The sequence below is a fragment of the Peromyscus eremicus genome, chromosome 2, assembly GCF_949786415.1.
Source record: "Peromyscus eremicus chromosome 2, PerEre_H2_v1, whole genome shotgun sequence".
Classification (NCBI taxonomy): Eukaryota; Metazoa; Chordata; class Mammalia; order Rodentia; family Cricetidae; genus Peromyscus; species Peromyscus eremicus.
The window spans coordinates 110,991,052-111,016,579 of NC_081417.1; the positions used below are offsets into that span (position 1 = coordinate 110,991,052).

At 40.1% G+C, this 25,528-nt stretch overlaps 1 protein-coding gene across 1 annotated transcript; it reads right to left on the reverse strand.

Moving 5' to 3' along the window:
* Positions 1 to 675: 675 nt before the first annotated feature.
* On the reverse strand, positions 676 to 23,870 carry LOC131905036 (cytochrome P450 2J3). Its single transcript, XM_059255998.1, has 9 exons — positions 23,565 to 23,870; positions 20,511 to 20,673; positions 19,216 to 19,365; positions 18,631 to 18,791; positions 15,052 to 15,228; positions 12,888 to 13,026; positions 8,902 to 9,089; positions 6,614 to 6,752; positions 676 to 1,115 (listed from the first exon to the last, which is right to left on the reverse strand). Exons 1-9 carry the CDS (start codon positions 23,772 to 23,774, stop codon positions 937 to 939), a joined length of 1,506 nt encoding a protein of 501 aa, XP_059111981.1. The 5' UTR covers positions 23,775 to 23,870; the 3' UTR covers positions 676 to 936.
* Positions 23,871 to 25,528: the final 1,658 nt, after the last annotated feature.

Below are 25,528 nucleotides of genomic sequence, written 5' to 3' on the forward strand. Positions count from 1 at the left end.
TTTATCGGCAATCTTTTTCTTGTTTTAATCGTAAGTAGATAAAAATTTCCTGTCAGTGTTATTAGACCTACTTTATAACTGCCTTCATTGATCATACCCAGAAAGGATTCTACCATTCATGATGCCCTTCTGAAAAATGTTCTTCTAGGGGCCCAGTGAATTCTGGCTAACACGAAAGAAACACTTAAGCTTAAAGGCCAGTTGCAAATGACATTCACATCGAACACAGCCAAGTCCTATGTGAGAATGCCTAGAGATAAATGTCTAATGGAAGACTCTAGGCAAGAAGTTACTACAGAAAATGGCTCCTATTTGCTCCCCAAACCTGCTTTCATGGTTTGCTTTTCTATGGTCATACCTTACCATGTCTCGGGTCCTAGGTCAACGTCCAACTGCTATATGTAAATCATAGAAACTGATTCTACAGCACTTGCTTAGCTCGCCTGTTGGGAGTTATCCTGCCACACTGACTTTCAAGAGGCTCACTCAGAGGCAGATCAATGTAACGCAGCTGCAGACCTAGCCAACAGGAGAGCCTTGATGGACACCCTCCCTTCTGCACCCTATATATGAACTAGGCCCACAGGCTCAAAGCAAATGCATATCAATGAAAGGAGAAATGGGAGGGGGAAAGTAAAGGCATAACTTTTATGATAGTTTTTACAATTTCCAGAAAAATTTAATCCACCATTTCTCATGATCCCTGAAAGCATTTTCTTTACTGGAAGAATCATTTTTCTCTGAAAGTCTTAGGTGAAAATCTGTGTCATTGAGCCCATAAATGGCTTTCTACTTAGGAACCTATAATTGGATTCAATCTCTTTAGTCTCATTATACCCATTTCCCCAGTCACCTTCATTCCATCCCCTCAAATATGAGCAGGCACTAGTGTCTTCCAAGCAGACGCTATTTCTTCACATTTTTTCTTCTTCAGCATCACAGCCTAGGAATCGCACAGATGCGGTGACTCACAGGTGACACGGTGACAGACATCCTGAATTGCAGGCTCAGTTTCTCATTGGCTGGAGGCTTGAAGGTAAATTTTTGGATAAGAGAAGTGATAAAAATGAACAGCTCAGACCTGGCCAATTGTTCTCCAAGATAAGCTCGCTTTCCTGAAAGACAAAAACAAAGTAATTTAGTCAGCTGCCACTGATATATATGTCCAGGGACTGGTGTCACTAACTACCTTTTGCAAAGTTTGAGTGGATTCTGGGGTAGGAGTCCAGTTGCTCATTTATGTCTAAGCATCTGCCTTGTCTCCCCAAAACACAGGAGGTGAAAGTCCAGGATCACAAATCAAAGGCTCTCAGGGATCAGGCAGTGCTGGGAGAGCATGGCATAGGACAACAGGAGTAGAACCGTGAGCTGAGTGGGACTGTGTGACCAGCATACATGCTTTCCAAACTTACTTAACAAATATAAGTGATAGAGCAGATAATGGTGTAACAACAACAACAACAACAAAAATCATCAAATGCTTTTCAATCTTTAAAAGGAAAGAGAAAAATGTAAGCAGGTTTCTTATAGCACAAGTCAGCTTCCATCTAAGCCCACTGTCTCCCTTCACCTTGAGTAACCTCAGCAACAGATGGCCTCCATAACTCTCTATCTGGTGCTACTCAAATGCCTCTCTAGGCTATTGTTGCTCCCTTTCCTGAAGGAGGATCTCCTACTAACTCACTGCCCTGAAGTGCATCATATAGTCACTATCATCATTTCTCTTATGTGCATTGGTAGTACCTTTTTTTTTTTTCTATTTTCTTGCTTCCATGATGTTTTTTTTTTAATTGAAAATAGACCTTTTTGATATATTATATTCTGGTTATGGTTTTGACTCCCTCAGCTTCTCCTAGCTCCTCTCCACTTCCCCACCTACCAAATCTGCACCTCTTCTTTCTTTCTCTCATTAGAACAGAAATAGTTCTCTAAAACTAGTAATAACAAAAAATAAGATAAAATAAAAACAAGCCAGAATAGGACAAAACTAAGTACTATGTATTTACTACAAAAGGAAATATAAATAAGAGAATTGAAACTATTTACAATTCCACAGTCCAGACAGAACTATCGGCACAATGATATGCATGCCAGTGTTGTCCTGGGGATTCCGTTGAACCTGGTTACAAACCATTATCTTACTCAACTTGTTTTAATCATAAGTAGGTAAAAATTTCCTGTCAGTGTTATTAGACCTACTATATAATCATTAACCATCCTCACTCTTTAAGTTGCTTTAGCTACTTTGTCTTATTCAGGAAACTAGTTAGCATTCCCAAACTGATCATCAGTTCATGGTTCTGCTGTGCCCTCCATCTTCCACAGATGGCTGAAGAAACAAAAGCAGATACTATAGGCAAAACTGTCTAGAAACTGTGTGTTACAACAGTGCCGGTGTCATAGTTTTTGTTTGTGTGTCCCCCTCAATGCGTTTAGCTCATCATCTCTGCTCCTTTCATCTTCACAGTGTTAAGTATGTCTAGGAACATGACTGGTAACTCACTAAAATGGAACCGAAACAACTCTGTTGTAAAGTCCCAAGATTCTGTGGTGATATTTTATTTGTGCTGAAATATAATGATATTTTATTTGTGCTGAAATGTGATGATATTTTATTTGTATTTTAATAAAGCTTGCCTGGAAATTAGGGGAAGAGGCCAGCCATTTTAAGTAAACAAGAAGTCAGGTGGCACACACCCTTAATCCAATCACTTTTCAGGCAGGGTCTCTGTGTGTTCAAGGTCATACTAGGAAACAGAGCCAAGCATGGTGACACACACCTTTAATCCCAATATCAGCCATAGAGACTTGGAGGTCTGTACAGACAGACAGACAAGGAAGTGAGGTAGTTGGGCTAAGATAGCCAATGAGAGGACTGAACAGCAAGGCATATGTGCATGGGTAGACAGGAGGTAACTTGCATTTGGAAGCTGCAGGGTTGGTGAGGTAAGGTTAGCTGGTGGCTTTCCCTATTTCCTTGATCTCTCTAAGTCTTTTACCCCTATATTTGGCTCCATGTTTTTTATTTAATAAGACCATTTAGAAATTTGTCTACAAGATTGTGGTGGTATTGTGTTCCCCAAAATATTGTGCACCCTAGTAAACTTATCTGGGGTCAGAGACAGAACAGCCACTAGATACAAAGGCTAGAAAATGGTGGCATCACACCTTTAATCCTAGCATTCCAGAGGTAGAAATCCCTCTGGATCTCTGTGAGTTCAAGGCCACACTGGAAACGGCCAGGCATGGTGACACATGCCTTTAATCCCAGAAAGCCAGCCGTTAGTTCCAGGGAGTGGTGGTAGAAAGCAGAAAGGTATATAAGGCGTGAGGACCAGGAACTAGAAGCATTTGGCCTGGTTAAGCATTTGGCTGAAAAGGCTTCTAGCAGCAGTTCAGCTGAGACCCATTCTAGATGAGGACTCAGAGACCTCCAGTCTGAGGAAACAGGATCAGCTGAGGATCCAGCATGGTGAGGTAGCTGTGGCTTGTTCTGGTTCTCTGATCTTCCAGTTCACCCCAATACCTGGCTCAGGCTTTATTTTGTTACTAAGAACTTTTAAGATTCTGCTACACAAGATTCTTCTAGAATTCTTCTGTCAAAACAAAACTTGATCTGTAAAGTCAGATCAAGTCCTTACTCCTGACTCAATCCTTGCTCAATCAAGGACAGTCACTGTGTGATTGTGACTAATCCACTCATTTTCACAGGGCTAAATCTTTCTCTCTTAACAAACTTATGAGCAGTTTTATTTCTTACACAGGTTCCATGGTTGGGTTGGGGCAGTCATCACAATTAGTCGGCAGGAATTTACATGCTTTTAAACGGGTGAAAACAAGGAACACTCAGTTTGAAAGCTTTGGTCTAAATCAAAGAACATGTACAAGATCAGGAGTCAGAACAAACCTTTGCTCCTTTCAAGGCTCTTTACATTGGGCGCCGGGTGACAGTGATAGACAGCTAAGTGATAGTGGTAGACAGCTGACTACAAATGCCTGGTTCAGATTGTGCTCAGGCCATCTTCACATCACACACACATACACAAAGCAAACAAACAAACAAGTAAACACCATGAATTGCCTCAGCACTAAAGTGAGAGAAATGACCCAGGCTTTTCTGTCAAAGTTCTTTCCAAGCCCAGCTCTGTTAGCCAAAAATAATTGGTTTTATTAAAAAACAAAGACTCTTGGTAGCATAAAGATGCCAGAGCTTTGATCTATAAATAAGCAGGGGCTCTGTTCAAGAATGACTGTGCCATCTGCCCTGGTAGTAGACAGGTAATAATACTACTTATTTTCGTGAAGAGACAAAAAGCCAATGTCTGAATTTCCTTCATTCAGGGAGGCTGTACATAAAAATCCAGAGAGAGGAGAGGGGAAAGCAGCTGTGTAGGAGTAAAGTTGAAAATACTGACAGCCCTTGGCACAATGCTAATCCAATAGACATTTTAGGTTTCTACATTCTCCTCAGTGTAACTGGTTTTCATTGTGTTACCACTTGTGAGAGCATCCTCTGGAAATTGAATTTTATTGCCCTCTGTTAAAAAGAGATGATAAAAGTGATACAGTTCTCATTGCTCTCTTCCATGGGTTCCATATTATGTGTACTGGTACTTCAGTGCTGTTTTCATCAAAGACAGGAATCATTTTCCTCCCCTTGAGTTGGAGTTGGCCTTGTGGCTTGAATAGGTTACCAGAATGCAGTGTGTCATAGTGTGACAATTCCCTGACTGGTGTCACCAGGACTGTGTGTTTCTGTCCTCCATTTTGGGATACTATCACTACCTTATAAGCAGACAGCTGGTTTGCCCAAGGGAAATAAATATATAATGTAGAAATAACACTATTTTTCCAAGTGAGGTCATGGTAGACCTTCATTCAGCCAGCTCACCTCTTGCACATACAAGCTCACTTATCTCACCTGTGTACTTGTGAGTAACACCTGTAACTAATAGTTTGGGGCCACTTGTTATGCAGCAAGACACCAACTGATACGTATGAACTAAGTGAATTTGATAGAAGAAGGGGCTGTAACTAGGGAGGTAAATGACAATCCAGTTGCAAGAGAGAACTAGTCTAGAAGTACATAACTTAGCCTTAAGCCCAATTGTGCTAATACATATTCTTAGAATATTTTGGGTTTGTCTTTAGGAAGAAAGAAGACACCAATCCATTTTATTTCCAATTGTGAATGAATAGGTAGATTGCATGAGATAATGTGTTTGCCAATGAAGTCTGCAACTAAGAGAGTGTAAAATAATTCCCAATAACAAGGCACCAGTGAATCACTTTGTGTTGATCTTTTTATCCTAAAGCTAATGAAGATGGGAAAATATTTTCATATCAGCGAAGAAGTGAAGCACCTGTAGGAAAGAGACATTTAAGCTATGAAGAAAACAATCTATCTCATCTTCTCGTGACCCAGAGGTCTCTTCTCCTTTTCAGTCATGAGTGTCTGACAATCCCTGTCTTCACAGTTCCAGCAAACACTAGGTAAAGCATCCTGTAGAATATATGGAGGGACACAGTTCCAACATTTCAGAATTTATGCTAGAATCAAGAAACAAGGCAAGTTTTTTTTTTGTTTTGTTTTTTAATGGAAATAGCATGCCTGAAACTGTGTTGTGATACAAAATTTGAAATTATTTAATTGGGAAGCCTGAGGCACTTCTATACCTATACTACCTGTTCTATGAGTGAGTTATGGCAGGTGAGGTCTTTCATATTGCTACCATATATATCCATTTACTGGATTATAGTTAGGAAATTCTTTCATATTGCTACCATATATATCCATTTACTGGATTATAGTTAGGAAATTAACACTATAACAATAGAAGATCTCACTAGGAATCGTGCATACAGCGGAATATAACCCAGTTAAGAAGTTGCTGTTTAGAATTATTGTCTCGTTTGTGCATTTTGATAAGGAAGGAACATATAAACTTACAGAGACTGTGAGAGCATGCATAGGGCCTGCACAGTTCCAAGCCAGACCAGGTCCCAGCACACCCTAAACAAAAAGCTATCTGCAACTGGCAGCCTCTTGCAAAGGAAAAATTAATTTGTTTCAATGGAGTCTTATTGGTTATATTAACCACACTTAAGGGTAGGTTCCTTGCCAAGCAGTAGTTGGCTAATACAAAATGAGCTTAATGGTATTTTTGTAGACATTTTGTCTCATTTTGCTTTGTTTTTATTTTTATCTTTCTGGTCTTTGACTTGTATAGGTCACTTGCTTATATATTATGATTTCTAATTTTTATGGGTTTTCGTGTATGTGTATGTTGTGTTTATTTTTTTTTTCAATTCTGTTTGTGTCTGTGAGAGAGAAAGAGTTTTCCCATTTGTTTTCTAAAGAGAGAGAGAAATAAAGAAAGAAAGGGTGTAAAGTGGGTAAGAAGGTAGGGAGGATATGGGAGTAGTGGGGGGAGAAGACACTGTGATCATAATATATTGTATGGAGAAATTAATAAACAAAAATAAACATAAAAAAGATGGGGTTACAATGGGCAGGTTCATCTAGAGACATTACCAACTAGAGCATAGAGTTGCAGGGTGGAGAGGAAGGAAAGGCTAGGAGGAGCTCTATGTCTTGCTCATCCCAACTCACCCATTGAGAATGGCAGAAAACTCTCTCTCTTCTTAAACTGTCCATTCTCCAAAAAGTGCTCTGGGTTGAACTCATCTGGAGTGGCCCACTCTTTGGGGTCTCTGTGCAGTGCAGTTAGGTTGGTCAGGACCATAATTCCCTACAAAAGGCAGCAGAAAGTAAAGTCTTAATAAAAAAATCCCACATAGACAGGTGATGATTCTCAAGCTCCCATGCCTGGCCTGAGATACTTGACATCCTAAACTTTCCCACTCTCCCCAACTCATTCTCTGCTGTGGGATGTTCTGTATGGCAAATGTGTTGCTAATTAGTCAATAAATAAAACACTGATTGGCCATTGGCTAGGCAGGAAGTATAGGCGGGACAAGGAGGAGAATAAAGCTGGGAAGTGGAAGGCTGAGTCAGAGAGACACTGCCAGCTGCCACGATGACAAACAGCATGTGAAGATGCCGGTAAGCCATGAGCCATGTGGCAAGGTATAGATTTATAGAAATGAATTAATTTAAGCTGTAAGAACAGTTAGCAAGAAGCCTGCCATGGCCATACAGTTTGTAAGCAATATAAGTCTCTGTGTTTACTTGGTCAGGTCTGAGTGGCTGTGGGACTGGCAGGTGAGAGAGATTTGCTCTGACTGTGGGCCAGGCAGAAAAACTCTAGCTACAATTCTCTGTCAGCTAAAATATTCCAGCCATTTGCAAAGGTAAGTAGACCATGCTTTCTTAAAGAACGTATCAATTTTATTAAAAGTTATTAGTATATATCTGAGAAGATGACCTCAAAGTATCCATGGGGAGATAATGAGCACATGGTTTATCACAGTTAGGACCATGGCAGCAGTATGATAGGATGTCTCCTTCATCTACTCTTCTCCATTATTTTCTGTATATTATCAAAGAGATAATAGCCTATCTTACTACAGTCAAAGACCCAGGGATGTATCAGAAAGTATTCCTGTCAAGGCAAATGCATGGCACAATACCCAGAATCGCCAAAGTAAGCCTTTCACTCTTTTTGCTCAATCATTAGCAAAGCTGGTCCACTCTCCAAATATCTCAAGTCCATTGCCTTCATTCTAGGTCCCACTGCAACCTTAGTGCTGGCTGCCATCTTTGCTTTCTAGACTCTGTTCCACAGTTTGAAAGCCCAGTGGGCTTTGCATATGACTTAGGTACATTGCCCACCCACTCATTAAAACTTGGAAAGCAGGTTTCTCATACCCTTAAATTCACTCTGTGTATCATCAGAGTCACTGTTCATTGTTCCCCTCTGACTGGGCTCCCACCATAGTTGTCTTCCTTTCCAATCTCAACCAGGCGATGCTGTAATGCTGCTTGTTTTAGATGGAGTATTCCTTTGCATTTTGACACAAAGCTAATTCTTAACTCTCCTTCAATCCTCAGCTCTAATACCTCTTCCTCCAGAAGCATTCACCGATTCCTTCAGCTGCTATTTCTCATCCCATCTTGTTAGCATCACAGAGAACCAGAATGTTTTCCTTCCAACAGTCCTCGGGGTTTATAAGCAGGGACTCTCATGACTCAGGTATTCCTACTCCAGACTTAAACTTTGTGGGTATTTAATGAACATTCTCTTGATTAATAAAGAATAATGTCTATTCCGAGTATAAGGTTCTGTATTATATTATTATATTTCCATATAGAGTCTATGAATTTGGCTGAATACATTTTGTAGAAGCTGAAGCTGTGATTGATTAGGCAATGTGCTTGTACAGTAGGAGTAAGCGAAGTCAACATTGAAAACAGGCCTATCTGCTATCAAGGCCATGCTTCCCCACATCTGTTGAACACAGACCTTTAGATTTCTCAGTACCCAGGGAATTGATGTTATAGTCTATAGAAAGACTTGGTAGGGTTTTCTGAAGATGAATGAATGGACAGAAAATATGCAAACAGCATTGGGAAAATTCAGACCTCAACTTCAAGTCATGAACTGTTCAGTGATAAAGAGAACAGAGAACACAATGACTGCTCTCTGCCTCTTCAGCCAAGGTTCTCTGCCAACACTAGACCAGCAATACGCTAAGGTGTCCCATAGCAAACAAAGCCAGGTTCGGCCTAAGCACACCTGATCTGGGAATCTTCCCTTCTCAACTCTTCATGACAGATTTAAATATCCACTAATACACATAGAGGGTTTTGGCAGAAATATACTTCTCTTCCCATTGAAATGATTTCTTGGGTCAGGAATATATGTCACTTTTAAAGTTTAGAATCTCAATATGATGTCAAAGATGGACTGGAGGATCTGAGGCTGAGAGAGTGGTTACCTTTGGCAGGTCAAATCCAGCCAACTTGGTGTTAACTGCCCCTTCCCTGGGAACATTAAAAGGGATGATGTTGCCTATTCTCTGCACCTCGTGGATGACAGCATTGGTGTAAGGCATGGACTCTCTGTCAGCTGTGCTTGGCTGTCTTCCGTGCCCAATCACTTTGTCAATCTCAGCCTGCACTTTTTCTGAAAGAAAACAGGAGATTCTATTAATTTTAAAACTTTAGTGCTTTCTTCTAAAAATACAGAAGTTGTAGTCTGAGACCTGACCTGCTTTTATTTCACCTTAGCATCCTGGTTATAAATAAGTAAAAATTTTCTCAATCCTTCAAATATCTGTTTTAGAAAACTGTCAATTCAATAACTTTCTTTGACCTTACAACATAATCATGAATTTCCATGTATTCTGAGCTGAATATCTCAGATCACCACAGGTAAGCTCATAGCAGTATCTGGTGAGGTTTTACAAATAAGCACCATTCACTGAGTGGGTTACAAATCACACAAATGTATGCCCCCATAGTTCTAGAGCCTGGAACTTCTGAGATCAAGGCACTAGCAGTTTTCTTGCCTGGTAGACAACAATTTTCTGTCTCTTAAGTGCCAAACCTTTGCTGTGTCCTCATGCCATAAGGAGAAATGAATCTCTTTGGTAGGCACTAATTCTTTTCACAAAGGCCAATCGTCTTCTATACAATCACATGGATAGAGCTGAATGTGAGCTTGGCAAATAGGACACAAAGGCTCACACTGAAGAACATCTGTAAACTCTTTATTTCTTAAGGAGATATGTTAGCATGAGCTATAGCCATCAGTGTGTTGCGGGACAATATTGCTGGTGAAGATGCTTACACTCTTTGAGCTTCAGTTTTCCCATTTGGTTAGTGAGAATAAATCTGCCTTGTTCTAAGGATGTGTTGAGATTTACAGGAACTGTTAGAATGATAACATTGATTCTGCAAGCTGTCTGCCAATACAGCTCCTCTTTTTCAAGAGTGATGTAAGTTGAACTAATTTTATTTGATTAGCTAGCTGCACATTTCACTTAAAACAAATTTGGAACTCTAAGCCCTTTACTACTACTCTACATAAAAAAATTAATTTCACATAAAACTTATATAATATAAAATTTATCACTATTACCATGGTGACTTTTGAGGCAGGGTTCTCCCTGTGTGGCCAGGATCACCTTAAAATTTCAACACAACTGTCTCAAATCTGTCAAGTATTGAGATTGATAGTGTAGGCCACCAATCACAGCTCCTTTTACCATTTTTGCATGAATAATTCAATAACCTTTAATATGTTCATACTGTTGTGTGTGTTATTGTTGGAACTTCATTGTACAAAAAAGTCAATGTCCATGTTACAATACCAATTTCCCCCTCCCTGCATTCTCCCTTCTGTGTGTACAATTCAACTATTATTTCAGTTAGACAGTACAGCATTTTTAATTTTGTGATCATCTTCTTTAATTTAGCATAGTGTCCTGAATTTGTGCAGCATCAGAATTCCTTTTCTGGAGCTGGAAGATAGCTCAGTGGTTAAGATCACTTGCAGACCTCAGCTCAGTTCCTAGCACACACGTGGTGGCTCACAACCATCTATAACTCCAGTTCCAGGGGATCTGAAGCTTTCTTCCAACCTTTGTAGGTATGAGACAAATATACATACAGGTAAAGCATACACATACAGGCAAAACACTCATACACATAAAATTAAATAAATCTTAAAAAAATTAAAATGGATTTCTTACATCTGACTAAATTTTCTTTAGATCTCAGGTATATTCCACACTTTATTTATTCATGTCCTATGGATACTCTGGTTTTTACCATCCCTTGACTACTATGCATGTTGTGAAATGAACATGGTTGTAATTATATTATTTAAATCTCCTGATATTTTGGGGTCCCATTTTCAGGAGTCAAATCTGTATCCTAAGTGAGGTGATTTTAAAAAAATAAAAAAATGGAGTCTTGGGACAGCAGATGGTTGACAGAAGTGCGTGCTGAGCTGAGCTAAAACTGTAGGCTTGACATGTGAGGGAGACAACTGAGTCCTGAACGTTGTCCTGTGACCTCCACATTTGTACCATGGCACTCTCCTGCACCTCCTAAAATATAACAAAACATTTAAATGTAATCTTCATGAAGAAATGTATTTTTAATGGTGACTCAAGAAGCATACAGGTAAAGATAGATACATTATTAAATATATATTTCACATTAATAAAGAAAGAAAGTTTACGCTGGGGAGATAGTTCAGTTGATAAAAATCTTGCTTGCAAGCATGAGGACCTAAGTTTGGTCCCTAGAATCCATGTAAAAAAAAAGTCAGGTGTATGGTGATATTTTATTTGTATTGAAATGTGATTTTATTTGTATGTTAATAAATAAAGTTGCCGGGGGGGGGGGAGCTAATAGTAAGCCACAGCGGAGCTGGGCGTTCGTGGTGCATGCCTTTAATACCAGCACTTGGTAGGCAGAGCTAGGTAGATCTCTGTGTGGTCAAGGATACAGCCAGCATTGGAGACACACGCCTTTAATCTCAATACCAACCATAGACGACCTGGGGGTCTGTACAGACAGGCGGTGACGAGCCGGTCATGTGGTTGGGTTTACAACCAATGAGAAGGCAGAACAGAAAGTCTATATAAAGACAAACAGACAGGAAGTAGGTCTCTTTTGGAGAGCTCTCATGGCTGAAGACGATCGCTGAAGCAGGAAGGGTAAGGCTTTTAGCTCTGACCTCTTGGGCTTTTATCTTTACATTGGCTCTGTGTTTCTTATACAATAAGACGGTTGGTTACTTCTACACAAGTGTGATGGCAAAGGCTTGTAGTTGCTGTGTGCTGCTGGAGATGAAGAGACAAGGGGACCCCTGGAGCTCAGTGGCTATATGTTGAATTCCAGGCCAATGGGAGAACTTATCTTGAAAACAAAAAGTGAACTGTGATTGAGGAAGGAGGGCTGACATTGCTCTGTGGCCTAAATATGCATGTGTACATATACTTGTACATACGGTCACTCACACAAAGATGAAATAAAGGTTATGGACAAATCTGACTTCACCACATTGGTAGAACTTTTTCTCTTTTCAGTTTTCATCCTAGGGCAAAAAAATGTACTAAATTGACTTTATAACCCATGAATAAACTGTTAGCCATACTTTGAAAAAAAGGTTGAGGTTATGAAAAAATGGTCCCAACCACTACCTCTAAACTCTTCTAGAATGTGGAGGAAAAGAAATTATGAGACAGACAATTCTTTGTTATGGCCAACAGGCAGTGGGGAGAAATGAAAACAATGTATAAAGCTCAGTCATTGATGGAGGAGCATTGTTCATCTGTGGAGGAAAAAAAATGACAGCAATTCCCTAGTCAGTAAATTCTTAGAGAAATTTGAAACACCTTAAAGATGTGATACCTTAGAAGTTTCTTCTAAATGTGGAAGAAATTGGAACAGTACTTTTTTGGTAGAGAGAACACTTGATGTCATGACTTAGAGACAAGAATAAAGACAGTGACAAAATGACATGTAACACAGGAAAGCTACCATGCAGGGTAGGTAGGGGTTGAGGATGGGCAGAGAGGTGCATATCATGTGACTTCAGAAACCAAACTAAGGCATTTGCACAGTATTCAGGGAAATAGGAATGTATTGCTAAAAAGGAAGGAGGACAGCTATGGATGCTTCTAGAGTAATGCCACTCTTTCCTGGGATTGACTACAACATCCCTTGACTTCTTCGTTTTGCTCTAGACTTTATGCTTTTTGAGTACATAGATGCTATAATATTGGTACTCCTGTTCCCATCATAATCCTGGTAAAACATATGGAGGGTGTGCCCCATCCCAAGTGCACATCACCTCACAGCCATTCTATCTTTTCCCATCCCACCATGCCATCTTCTGGTCCCATCTGAGACACAGATTCCATAATCACCATTTCACATTGTCCAGGTATATTCATCACATGCTCACCTTGGACTTCTGGGTAAAGGGCCATACAGAGCAGAGCCCAGCGCAGTGTCGTGGATGTTGTCTCTGTTCCAGCAAAGAAGAGGTCCAGAGTGCTGCAGATAAGGTTTTCTTCATTGAAACTTGTAGTCTTATCTGGGTACTGGAAAAGACAGTGCATGCTTGTTTATTCAGAGGGTCTGAGTCAAGACCCTAGGGTATTTATTTGGAAAGATTCATATAAAGTAATAATCCTTTTGACCTCATCAGGAAGCATTTTCTTGTCCTAAGTACTGCACGCTGACCAAAATCTTATGGTGCTTGGGTGGATGAAAATCTCAACTATTTTCTTCTGATTATATTTTTGGAAACTTTTTGTCCAGTGGTAAGAAAATGGCATAAAAATCATCTTTGACTTCTAGTATCAGCCATATCACTAAGTCACTACTTGACCCAGGGCACTCACTTAACGTTTCTTTTCTTCAGTTTTATAAAATGAGAATAAGAAATACACCTTAACATGTCATTATCAATCATATGAGATACCATAGGCACACAGTTAATATTCAACAAATGCTTTTGTTGATACCAAAAAGAATCAAGTGATTCTCCATGGTTTCAGATTCTCTGATCTCACCATTCATCTTTCCAAGTCAAGACTTCCTGATTCCATCAATTAGTTTTTTGTTTTTTTTTTAATGACACATCATTTTTACCAGCTTCCTCTGGAAGAATAAATTTGTTATGATTGATTTTAATACTGATGGCCTAACACCTATAGATGACAAATAATTATTCACTGCTTCCTCTAAAGAAAAAAACACATTGCTTTTATCAATACTATTCAAGGAAAATGAAATAAGGAAAAACGAAAAATTACTATTCTTCCCCTACTCAGAGGAGGAACCCATAATCTAATACATTCAAGTTATGGCATCAATCCAGTGATGTGTACCAGTAAACCTAATGACATCAAGGCTGCATATTTTGTGATATGGTTTGGATCTGAAATGAAATTTCAGAATTACTACAAGCTCACTTTCTCAATGCATGGTTTCTAGTTGTCTGAAGTATTTTTGGAGGTTCTATAATATTGGGGGAAGGAGAAGGAACTAGCTGGAGGAGTGACTACTAGGGCAGCATTCTTAAGGTTATGTTAGGGCCCTGGATCTTGCCTTTGTTTCTGATCCCTAATGCATCATTATGGAACAGATTTCACAATTGGTTTTTGACACCATGGTCTTAGCTGCTCTGTCATTCTTTCTCTGTGGTGATGATGGACCCAACTCTCTAAAACTGTGAGTGAAAATGAATCTCTCTTGTGTTGTTTTTGCCAGATATTATCACAGTGATACAAAAGTAACAAACAGATCCAGCTGACTGCTGTCTAGCCTCTTGTATATTATTGAATGGTTTTTATGGCGTGTCAGAAGGCCTCATCTAAATGTTAAACTCTTGCATTCAGCTGCACATTGCTTATATCTTGCAGTGGCGGATGAGATGGAGTCAGTAACTGGCCTGAGACCAACTTGTAACAAAATTGGACTCTGAAGTTTAATTGCTACTTTCATTTATGGTACCACTCATTCACATATGGGTAAAAGCTAAGAAACACAAAAAGATAGACTATGAACTCTATTTCTAATGACCCTAACAATCCTGAATTAATGCTATCATATACCTAATAAGTACTATACCCTTTTCATTTAATTTGCCTGTAGGGTATTAAGTAATGATCCACAGAGCTGTCCATCTATTCATCTCTGTGCATATTGCTTGATACTCCATAATAAACCTTGTATATGTGATTCATTTCCAAAAGGAAGATTATACAGTTATTCTTATAACAGAGAGATCAAGGTTCAGAATCAGATGAGATATAAAGATGGGCGTAGTGATCAGGGAGAAATAGAAGTTACAATCTTGGTATTGAAGGTGAAGGAAGAAGACATGGAGAAAGGTATCTATGCCCAATAGAATGTGGAGGAGGCAAATTAACAAGTTCTCACTATTTCCATATGAAGCTTGCCTGGCAAACAGGCATACTGGGAACATGCAGTGCTAGGCGGGAACACATCTGTGCTGTGTCAAACCAATAAGCTCAAGGAAACATGCTGCAGGATCAATTGGAAACTATTAAACTGTTGCTTCCTCTGAAAGAAGACAGCACAGCAGGTATCTTTCCCACCTTTGTCATTTCCTTGAGGAAAGCATCAATGAAGTCTCTTGGCTCATCAGGGTCCCAGTCTTTCCGGTGATTGTCAATAATATCAGAAACAAACAATTTTAGTTTTTCCCAGTTTCTGAAAACTGTTTGGTGTGATCCAGGAAGATAATGAAGTATCCTTGGAAAGATATTGTAGAGCTGATTGGAAAAAAAAAAATGACAGTCATGGAGACACCCTGGTGCCACATTTCAAAACAGTCTTGTCTTTCCCTTTCTTGTCTTTCTTACAGTGGGATAGTGAAGCCTTCTTGACCCCGTTTCACTCTTACTCCATCCATACCCCTACCCTCCATAGGCATTCCAAGTTTGTAAGGACTTCAATACTCTAAACTGAATTGAAGAAGAGGCTCTAATTACAAGAGGGATGCCCAAAAGAGAATGTATCAACCAATTAATTGTACATGATCTTGTTAAAATAGGACAAACTGAAATACATGAGGATAGTAAGGTAAAAACAACTCAGAACTAGTGTGCTGAAGATCTTGCATTACTTTAGGGAGGATAAAATTAGTTGTCCTACCTCACAGAAAACCTACAGACTCAACTAACCTGGCCTCACAGGGGCTCATAGGGGCTCACAGAGACTGAACCGACAACCAGAGAGCTTGCATGGGACTGACCTAAGCCCTTTGCACATGATAGAGTTGTGTAGCTCGGTTTTCTAGTGGGACTCCTAACAGTGGGCACAGAGGCTGTCTCTGACTCTGCTTTGGGGACCCTTCCCTCCTACTAGGTTGCCTCATCCAGCCTTAATAGGAGAGAAGGTGCCTAGTCTTATACAACTTAATATGCCATGGTGGCTGATATCCATATTTTAAAATAAAATAATTTTACATTTATTTATGTGCTTATTTTATTTATTTTGTGTGTGTATACCTATGCTCATGTGTCATGGTACGTGTGTGGAGGTCAGAGGACAACCTGAGGAACATGGCTCTGTTCTTCCACCCTGTGAATTCCCAGGATCAAACACATATTGTCGGACTTTGCAGCAAGAACCCTCATGTGCTGAGCTATTTTCCTCACCACATTTATTTTTGTTACTCTCTTTCATGCATTCATCTAGTTATGTTTATGCCTCTCATTTTTAGCAATAGACTTTCTTTCCTTTCTTTATTTATTTAGTTGCATTCTATGTTCTCCTTTATATTTATATCTTGAATTTATCTTATTGGCTTTTAAAAAATAATACTTACACCTTAAACTTTTTATTCCTTTTCTTACACTGACTCTTGAACTTTTTTAAACTAATGTTAAATCTATTTTTATCTCCCCCATATTTTAATTTTTCTTGTGTATAATATTCTTTTCCTCCCTGCTTCTCCCTTAAATTATTTTACCTTATTTTTGTGCCCCCCTTACCTGTCACCTTTAGGTATCTCATTCATTTATTATTTTAACACTACAATAAATAATTTTGAAACTTTGTAGCACATTCAGTAGTTTTGACATTGTTTCAGTTCTGTAGCCACTGGTGATATATTAAAGAGCTATAATTGAATCTATATTTTGCAAGATAGGAAGTTATTGCTGCTACAACAGTTTGTTTTCTTCTCACAGAGAGGTATTATGGATTAAAAAATTCCAGAAATTATGTTCAAACCAACAGCTGCAAAAACTGCAACATAGACATACAAGAAACAGGGGCTGAAGAAGTGGCTCAGAGGTTAAGAACTCAGAGGTTAAGACATGATTTCTAGAAAACATAGGTGTACCTGTGCTTCCAGAGGACCGGAGTTCGACTCCCAGTACCTACATAGCAGCTGCCACATGTATATGGGGCCCTTACATACAAGGAGGCAAAACAATCATACATGTAAACTAAAGTTAACAGACAAATGGGAAAAAAAAAAGAAATACAAGAAACATGGAACATCAAGGCAACAAGACTCCTGCATTTACAGGTCAGGAAATTAAAAGGGAGATCTGGAGAGACAAGGAAAAGAAGAGTGGAAGAGAACTTAACGGGGCTGAAAATAGAATCCACGTAAAAGAGTACAATTAGTACACGTGATAGCAAAGCAGAACTGAGAATAATTGGGGAAAATGGGAACTAGCTGGGATGGGGAAAGGAAGCAATAAGAAAAATTATAGTGGTACATGTATGAAGATATTTTGATGATACCCTTTGTTATCTAAATTAATCTAAAAAAACACTTTAAAAACTATAAAGTTTATAGAACTGCAATGGACAGAGATAAGCCTATGGTTGTAGAAGGGAAGTTTAGCACATTAGATGCTCTAACCAGTACAGTTATAACAGAGATGCCTGTCATTTGCTCTGTAACTCCAGGTCAGAGGCAGTAGTGGGACACTTGTATAAGTGAAGTGTGACTGGTTGTATGCTGACACTTTTTGGACCTGATTCATACATGCGCAGTAGATCCTAATTATGTTTCCTACTGTTACATTTTACAGTTTGCAAAATTAAAGTGCGCTTTTTTAACTGAAGCAATTAAAACATTTTAATAATAACATGTAATTGATGCCAGGACAAATGGTACATCAAGAACACATCATTTAAATAAGTATAGATGTATACACGACCTCACACATGTTTATAACAAGGTGGCTACATGACTGCTAGGAAACATAGGTAGATAACCTTAGGAATTAATTTTCCTTTAAAACTCTCTTCCTTGCCGGGTGGTGGTGGCGCACGCCTTTAACCCCAGCACTCAGGAGGCAGAGCCAGGCAGATCTCTGTGAGTATGACGCCAGCCTGGTTTACAGAGCGAGGTCCAGGACAGGCACCAAAACTACACAGAGAAACCCTGTCTCGAAAAAACAAAACACAAACAAACAAACAAACAAACAAACAAACAAAAAACTGTCTTTCACATCTAGGAATATGGCTGAGACACCAGTAAGCTGTGGAAAATATTTGGAAGACTCTATGGATTGAGGGACACAAATTTGGACATAGGCTTCCCAAACTGGGGGTGAAGTTTGAACACCAAACTGTATGTCTGCTTATGAATCACAAGATTCACAGTACCAAGTGTTGATTGCAACGTAAAAATAGGACTCAATATTGAACTTTGAGTTATGTTTTAGGTGCAGATGCAAATTCTAGATAAATGAACTGAATGGGTTCACATGAACACTTGTACCAGAATATCCACTGCAACTTTATTAACATCACAAGTCTGGAAACAACTCAAAAATCCAAACATGGAGAAAGAATTACTAACAGATAGTCACACATTTTGCCAACCCTAGCCTCAGCTTAACAAAAAGCAGCACACACAGAAGAACATCAAGTAAGCTGAGCTAGTAAGTCACCACCACCAGCATGGGCATCCAGCAAATGTTGGTACTTCATTTAAGTATTAGAAATGTGGTTATGCTCATGCAAGGGTTTTGCATATTATCAACAACACTAAAATCAATAGATTTGAATACATCCGTGTTAAACTCAACTTTAAGATACTATATTTTAACTTCAAAAGCCCTACAATACAAAAATGAGGAGCCTGTCTGTTTGAATTAGTCCCATTTTAATACCCTTCCCAAGATATGAAAAGGTTGAGTGCTTACCTGGCACATCATTGATGACTCCAAACATATGGCCTCATCCAGTAGCCTCAACATCTCCTGAAATTGACTGTCCTGGTACTCAAAGCGCTCCCCAAAGGTGACAGAGCAAATGATATTGGAAACTGCATTATTGATATTGAAGTGAGGGTCAAAAGGCTGTCCTGGAGGTGGGGAAAGAGCTGAGTTGTTTAAAGATATTTCTATTTCTATTGTCTATAAACAATTAACTACAAATGATAAAACAAAACAATCCTCCAGCTGCCCCTATCCCTATATAAATATTAGAGAATGCAGAGAATGAAATAATGGGCTCTGGCCACAGCACACACATGGGCTGACATGATCTAAGGTTTCCGTCAATGGCTGTAAAGTCAGATTGATGACCAGGATTTAAATTTAAAATAAAAAAAAATGTTTAATAACCCATTTTGTTCGCTAGGTTACAGCCCTCTAGGGCAGGGTCATAGCTATAAGCTCACTGTTCAGGCTTCAGTGCCTAGGCTTGGGCAAGCTCAGGACAGACATTTAGTAAGAATATGTTGTACAAGGCCACAACCCGCAGCACCTGCCCTGTGAAATGCTCACCTCTCTCCTCTCTTATGGCCTCCACAAGGTGTCGGGATTCCTCCTGGATGCGCTGTTCTAAGCTCTTCTTTCCCAATCCAAAGTTCCTCAGTGTCATCAGGGCGAATCTTCTTTGTTCCTTCCATGTCTGGCCACTGGAGAAGATCAACCCTGGAAAGAAGAGATTCAGCATTATAGTATTGTGATTCTGATCTAAAATTACCTGACAAATGGTATGGGCACGTGTACAATGGAACGGAGACAGGCCAGTAAGGCACTTGGCAGCTGTCTAGAGTGACAATCCCAAAGCAAGGGACCTAAGATTTACTGGTTACTTAAAACATCAAACAACTTAGTAAACCTTATGTTTTACGTGATTTAGCACTTTCAGAAATTCCATACACTTATTAACCATTATCCCCAGGCCCATTGCACCTGATGCAAAAACTGAAACACTGGGATAAAGTTTACTTTATAAAGAAATGTAGTTAGTAGAGAGCAACTGTGTATTTAAGTTTCAGTCTTTCCTGTTCCAAAGTCCATTGATCACACAAATCACACAAATTCATGTTAAGCATATAACAGGAATGCACTCATGGATAAGATAAAACGTGCTCTTTTAACGAGGTAAGAAAGTTTTATAGAAGAGGTTTTAGACAAGATGCACAGTAAAGAATGAATAAATGACTCAAGAAGGTAGAAAGAATGAGTATGGCACACACAGAGAGCCTAGAAGCATGGGGGAAGAATATTCTAATGTACTCAGCACCCATCAATATCAAGGCATATACAATGAATGCTTCTGTCAATTAGGATACTTTCAGAGAAATCCTTTTCATATAAGTCTTTGCCTCCTAATTGTTACTTTTGAAATGATAATAAAAAGTATTCAAACCAGATTGTTATAGTATTGTCCAGAAGGCTAAAGACAACTGGGTGATGTCATTTAATAATGGAGTACAAGGAGTCATAATCAAGAAGAGCAGTATCAAGAGGATGCCGACTCACATCTATTTTCCTAGGGCAGAGGGTTGGAATGGGAAAATAGAAGTGAGAGCACAGTATCTCTGCCTGGACATTCCATCAGAGCATCAAGAGTTAGTGTACAGGACATGTGGTTTCTCCCAAGTCTAGAAGAGAGACATGGTAAATCTTCCACTGGGTGCTTCCATTCAGGGGCTGTGGCATTCTGCTTCCTTGAAAGATAACAATTCATGATGGGGTTAGTTTATGGGAGTGTTGGCAAGTTATAGACAGGCACCTTTAACATATCACAAGAATTACAATTCACAGCATATATTGCTCAAGGAACTTACCATTATTTTTAAAGAGATGTTTTCGGAGACAAGTGACAGGACGATTCAGAAAATTTGGCTCCAATTGAGTAAAGACTTCTTTGATTAAGGGCATGCCAGTTACAACCACTGAGGGTATATTAGCAAACTCCAAGCTTAAAATGTTCCCATATTTCTTCACAAACTGAAAAATATTTCAGTAGTTACAGTTGAGTGAGCCCATGTCTGTGTGTCCAGAGATGGCAGGCATGTGTATAGCCAATGGGACTCATGTTGAGATGTCTACAAAAACTGTTAGTGGAGGCAATGATCTTCCTCTGTGTAAATGTTTGGAAATTTTTTCTCTTCTTATATATTAAGTTCAATTTCAATACACACTAAGAATAGAAATTTCCCTTTACAAAATTCCTAAAGAATTCAGCAAATATGAATTAGGTGTGCAACTGCCCTATTTCCCTAGAGGAAGGCATGAGGATATGTGTAGCAACAAATAAGCAAAGTCCTGAAAGCATCCTGAATTTTAATGAAGTCAGAGAATAGAGGAAAAAGGCCAAGGAAGGTCTGTCCATGTTTGGTGTAGTTTTAAAAATATCCATATTTACCCAGAGACTAATTCCTTCAACATCTGCTATATACAGAAGTTTCCTGTGGACCAATGCAACTAACACTGAGTGAAGTCTGTGTATTTGTGTGTGTGTGTGTGGGGGGGGGGAGGCATATTGGTGCGATGAGAATGTTTCTGATTTTTTTTCTTCTCCTGTCTACTTTAAGAATTTCTTCAAAAATTTTCACTCATGTGTTCAGTCAATATTAATTGAATGAGCATCAGTGTGTCCCTAGACTAGGTTATGAAGTCTTAAGTGTTTTAAAGAAATCAACGTTTCTAAACTGAAGCATCTCGGAGGCCAGCGGAGGCAGAGTACTGTCTTCCTAACCTGCCAAAGGCTCCAAATGTGTCTTTAAAGTCTACTATAGCAAGCATGAATGATTAATAAATTAAAATATCTATTTAGCCCGAGGAGAGTGTGCCCTCCCCATACCCTGTTAGATATGGATAGCGCAATGAAGGGTGGAGACTGGGAGTGGAGATTTCCCAGTATCTCTGGAGTGATGTAAGCATGTAGGTTAACTGTACTCTTGGGGAAGTTGCTCTGTCTTTTGAAACTTAGAATCTTGGTATGAAGGGTAAAAAATTATCCCTCCCTCCATTGGGTTCTATAAAGAAAAATGAAAGTAGAAATGTGAAAGTCACTTCATTTTTTCTTTGCAGCCACCCTCTGCATCTCTGAGAAATTAGCCAGCTGTTTATATGCAAAGCATGTGAGGCACCAAAATCATGATGATGAGGATGAAGGTGTAAGGTGAGTCCCTGGTCATAGTAGTGCTCACCGAGTAAAGGAAGGGCATTGCTCATGCTTTATTTCATTAACTGTAAAACTCCTCACCATAATGAGCATTTTGTATCTTCCCAATAAGGCAGCAAACAAGTTGTATGAGAAGCAGTGTAGCCAAGAAGACAAAGCTGTTGCTTGGTGGAGAAAATCTCTGGACATTACATAATGTTTGAGGAGGACGAAATGACTTTGAGATATCCAAATGACCTTGGAGTTTAGCTAGAGTTACAGAATGGGAAGCAGGCCCGAGTGTAAGGGGTGGAGAGTCTGGGTGAAGAGGGAAACAGAGAGAAGGGAAGAGAATGTCCATGATGGTGTAGAATGTGCAAGCTTGTGCAAACAGAGTTGAATGAGAGTGTGTAAGTAGTATCAAAGTTTCTTCCTGCTGTGTGACCAAGAGTTAGCCGTTTGTCCTTCTGAGTCACATCCAGCTTCAACAGAGGTATCAAACAAAAGGGCTCAGTTCTCCTTTGCCACATTCCTGCAGCCTCCTCTGAAGGAATGGAGAAAGAAAGTGCTTGAGGTCAGAAAGGAAACTGAACTTAAAAGATCAGAAAAAAGACAGTAATGGAGGATGAGTAAGGGCCAAAGACAACAGACTCCTCTGCCTTTGAGTTCCAGCTGTACTGGACACTGAGCAGGTCAGTGTGTGATGTGGGTCTCAGTGTGTGGGGACAACATCTCAGCAGTGTATCCTAGACAGGAGAAGGCTCCTCCCTGTTTGTAGTTGCTTCACTTCCCATGGAAATGGTGTTAGCAGTCTCCGGAGCTGCATGGGAGTGTTGCATAACACAGAGCAGTGACTGGGAGGACAATAAGATAGGTGTAAAGAGAGAGAAGATGGGTGAAAAGGCATCTACTCAGAAAGTGTCCAAGAAACACACAGGGAAGGGGAAATGGAAGAAAAGAGGTGGGAAAAAAAAAGAAGAAAAATTATGGGCTTAAACCCGTAAATAGCGATATAATCAGACATGGACAGTCTTCACATGTAATGGAAAGTGACAGGGATAATCAAACATGGCCAGAGTATTGACTATCTAAGCAAAGAAAATGACTGTGGATAAAGAGGCACATTACATGGGAAGATAGTCATTCACCAGAAAGAGCTGCCAATCTTATATGTGTCCTATGTACCCTTAATAGTCTTTCCAATACAAGGGGAAAGCTTCCAAACTGAATGGAATGACAGACAGACAGACTCCCAGTGGAGCTGGAGATTTCAATGCATCTTTCTCTGGAGTTGATAATATTAGTAGGTGAGCAGTCGGCAAGGATGTAGAAGGACCAAATTAGGCTCAATAGAAAAAATTAAGAGAACTGATATTTATACAGGTCAAGAGGAGATCATATATTAAAAAAAAACTGGACTGGTACTCTAAACAACATCTGTGGCGCCCCATTTCTTAAACTAGCATGGCATATTTATGAAGGTAAATTATTATGCCATCCAATCCAACTTCACACACTTAAAAGAACTAAAATCAAACACAGTATGTTCTCTGGCCATAAAATCACACTGGAAATCTTACATCGACAGATAATAAAATCTCCAGCTCTTTGGAATCTGAATATCTTATCTCTGGGTTAGAGGCTGCCAGCATCAGTCTACAACCACGCCCTCCCATTGCAGGTGCCAGGATCCTGTCCCAGGACACAGCCAGGCACCTTCGCCCCTTCCTACCTTCTGTACGGCTATGTGGGGTTGCTTTAGGTCCAAATAGAACAAGCAGCCCACGAAGGGCAGGCGCCTTGGCCCGGGCGGGTAGTTCTTGGGGCGCCGGTTTTTGAGGTAGTCAGCCAGGAACAGGAAGGCGACGGCAGCCAGCAGCAGAGTCCGGAGATGGAGCGCTGCCCAGATGGCGGCCACTAGGGAGCCCGCGGCGGCGAGCATGGCTGGGGCTGGAGGTGGCTCTCCTGAGAAATGAGGGTCTGAGCTGGGGCAGATCTCCAGGGTCACCGCCTGTGGTTACCAGAATAAGCCAGCTCCTTGGCTCTGCCCTCCCAGTCCCCCAAAGGACCCCGCCCATCTCTCCCCCGGCGGGCTCCTCACCCAGCTGTGCTCACTGCTGTGTCTCTGGCCTAGAGGCAGCCTCCTCTGAAACCTGCTTCTCAGCTCTCTAAGCCAAACCTGAGCCGAACTTTGTGCCCAGTGCCCTTGCACTTTTCTGAGTTTTCTCAAGGATCCAACCTCGCTGGCTCCACCTCGCCGCTCTCGGTCACGCCCCTTCTCCAAGCTCCTGTTCAGGTCCACAGGCTTTGGAGCCCTCCTGTGGAGAAGCTGTAGCAGACTCCAAGAAGAGGCACTTGAGCGTCTCTGGACTGGCTAAGAGCCTTGCTCATTCAGGAAGTCCTTCCCACTGACTCTGGGTTTGTGATTTGCATGAATCCCAAAGGACATCGTGGGCGTCTGAACTCCTGTTTTATAAACAAACTTTCATCATCGACTGCAACCTTCCTGGGAAATAAGAAAGATAGTGGCACTCACCTCACTCTGATAGTGGTATGCTCGCTGAATAAAAGAATCCACGGATTCTTAGTTCACATTGAAGGAGCATCCTGGTCTTGATTCTTTTTTGTTTGCTTGTTTTGTTTTCATGTAGTGTTAGGGACTGAAATCCGCCCTTGAGCATGCTAGGCAACCTTTCCACTGCTTCATCAGTTTGTTTTCTTTCTCCCTCCCTATTTACTTTTGAAGTTAGTACATAAATTAATGGATTTGCTTTAGCACTTTCATGTGTATAGTTTCACATATGTGTGTGTGTGTGTGTGTGTGTGTGTGTGTGTGTGTGTGTGTGTGTGTGTTTCCCCCCTCTCTGCTACAGCTTCCTTACACTACTGTTGTAGGTCCTGGGCTTCGCAGATTAGTCCCCTTCCGCATGTTGGCCACACGTTTTTTCATTACCCTTTCCCCAACCCCCTTAAAGATCTGTTCCTTCCCTCTCATGGTCCCATTTCACATGTCGGGCCCTGCCCCCATCTACTCATGCACAGTTTAATCTAGGTTAGTCCTGCAGAAAACAAGCTGTGTTTGTCTTTCTGCATCTGATCTGTTTCACTTTACGTAATGATCTCCAGCTGGTTTTCTCCTGGCTCTTCCAGGGAAACCTCTGAGCACATTGGGTCTCCAGCATGTAACTTTTCACCCTGTGCCAAGTATGTGAGATCCTCAAACTGTGAAGCAATCTAGACATACATAGGCACTAAACATGTAGACATGCATTTTAATTACAAATTTTTCGTTGATAAGAAAAACGATAATTGAAGTTCCTAACTTTCCAAGATCTAAGAAAAGGGGAGACAGATGAATAGAAACAGAGACTTAGTAAAGCTTAGCTTGTATTCTTCCAACCTGTCTTGTTTTTATTTTTTCTTTTTATTAAAAATAGATTCTTTTCTCATACAATATATCCTAATTATAGCTTCTTCTTCTTCCTCTACTTCTCCCAGTTTCTCTCCACATCCCCTCCCCTCTGGATCCACTCTTTTTCTGTCTCTCATTAGAAAAGAACAGGCTTCTAAGAGATAATAGCCAAACATGACAAAATAAAATAGAATAAGATAAAAATTATCATGTGAAAGTTGAACACAGCAACCCCACAGGAGAAAAAGAGCTATTCATTCTCGTAGTCCCATAAAAATATTAAG

What these genes read in the sequence shown, in the direction of transcription:
- LOC131905036 (XM_059255998.1), bottom strand. Translation starts at nt 23,774, where the DNA reads ATGCTCGCCGCCGCGGGCTCCCTAGTGGCCGCCATCTGGGCAGCGCTC. An exon ending in TCCTCAAGGAAATGACAAAG is followed by an intron (nt 13,027 to 15,051) that starts GTGGGAAAGATA and finishes TGTCTTTTCCAG; the next exon opens with TACCCAGATAAGACTACAAG. An exon ending in TTTTCTGCCATTCTCAATGG is followed by an intron (nt 1,116 to 6,613) that starts GTGAGTTGGGAT and finishes TTTGTCTTTCAG; the next exon opens with GAAAGCGAGCTTATCTTGGA.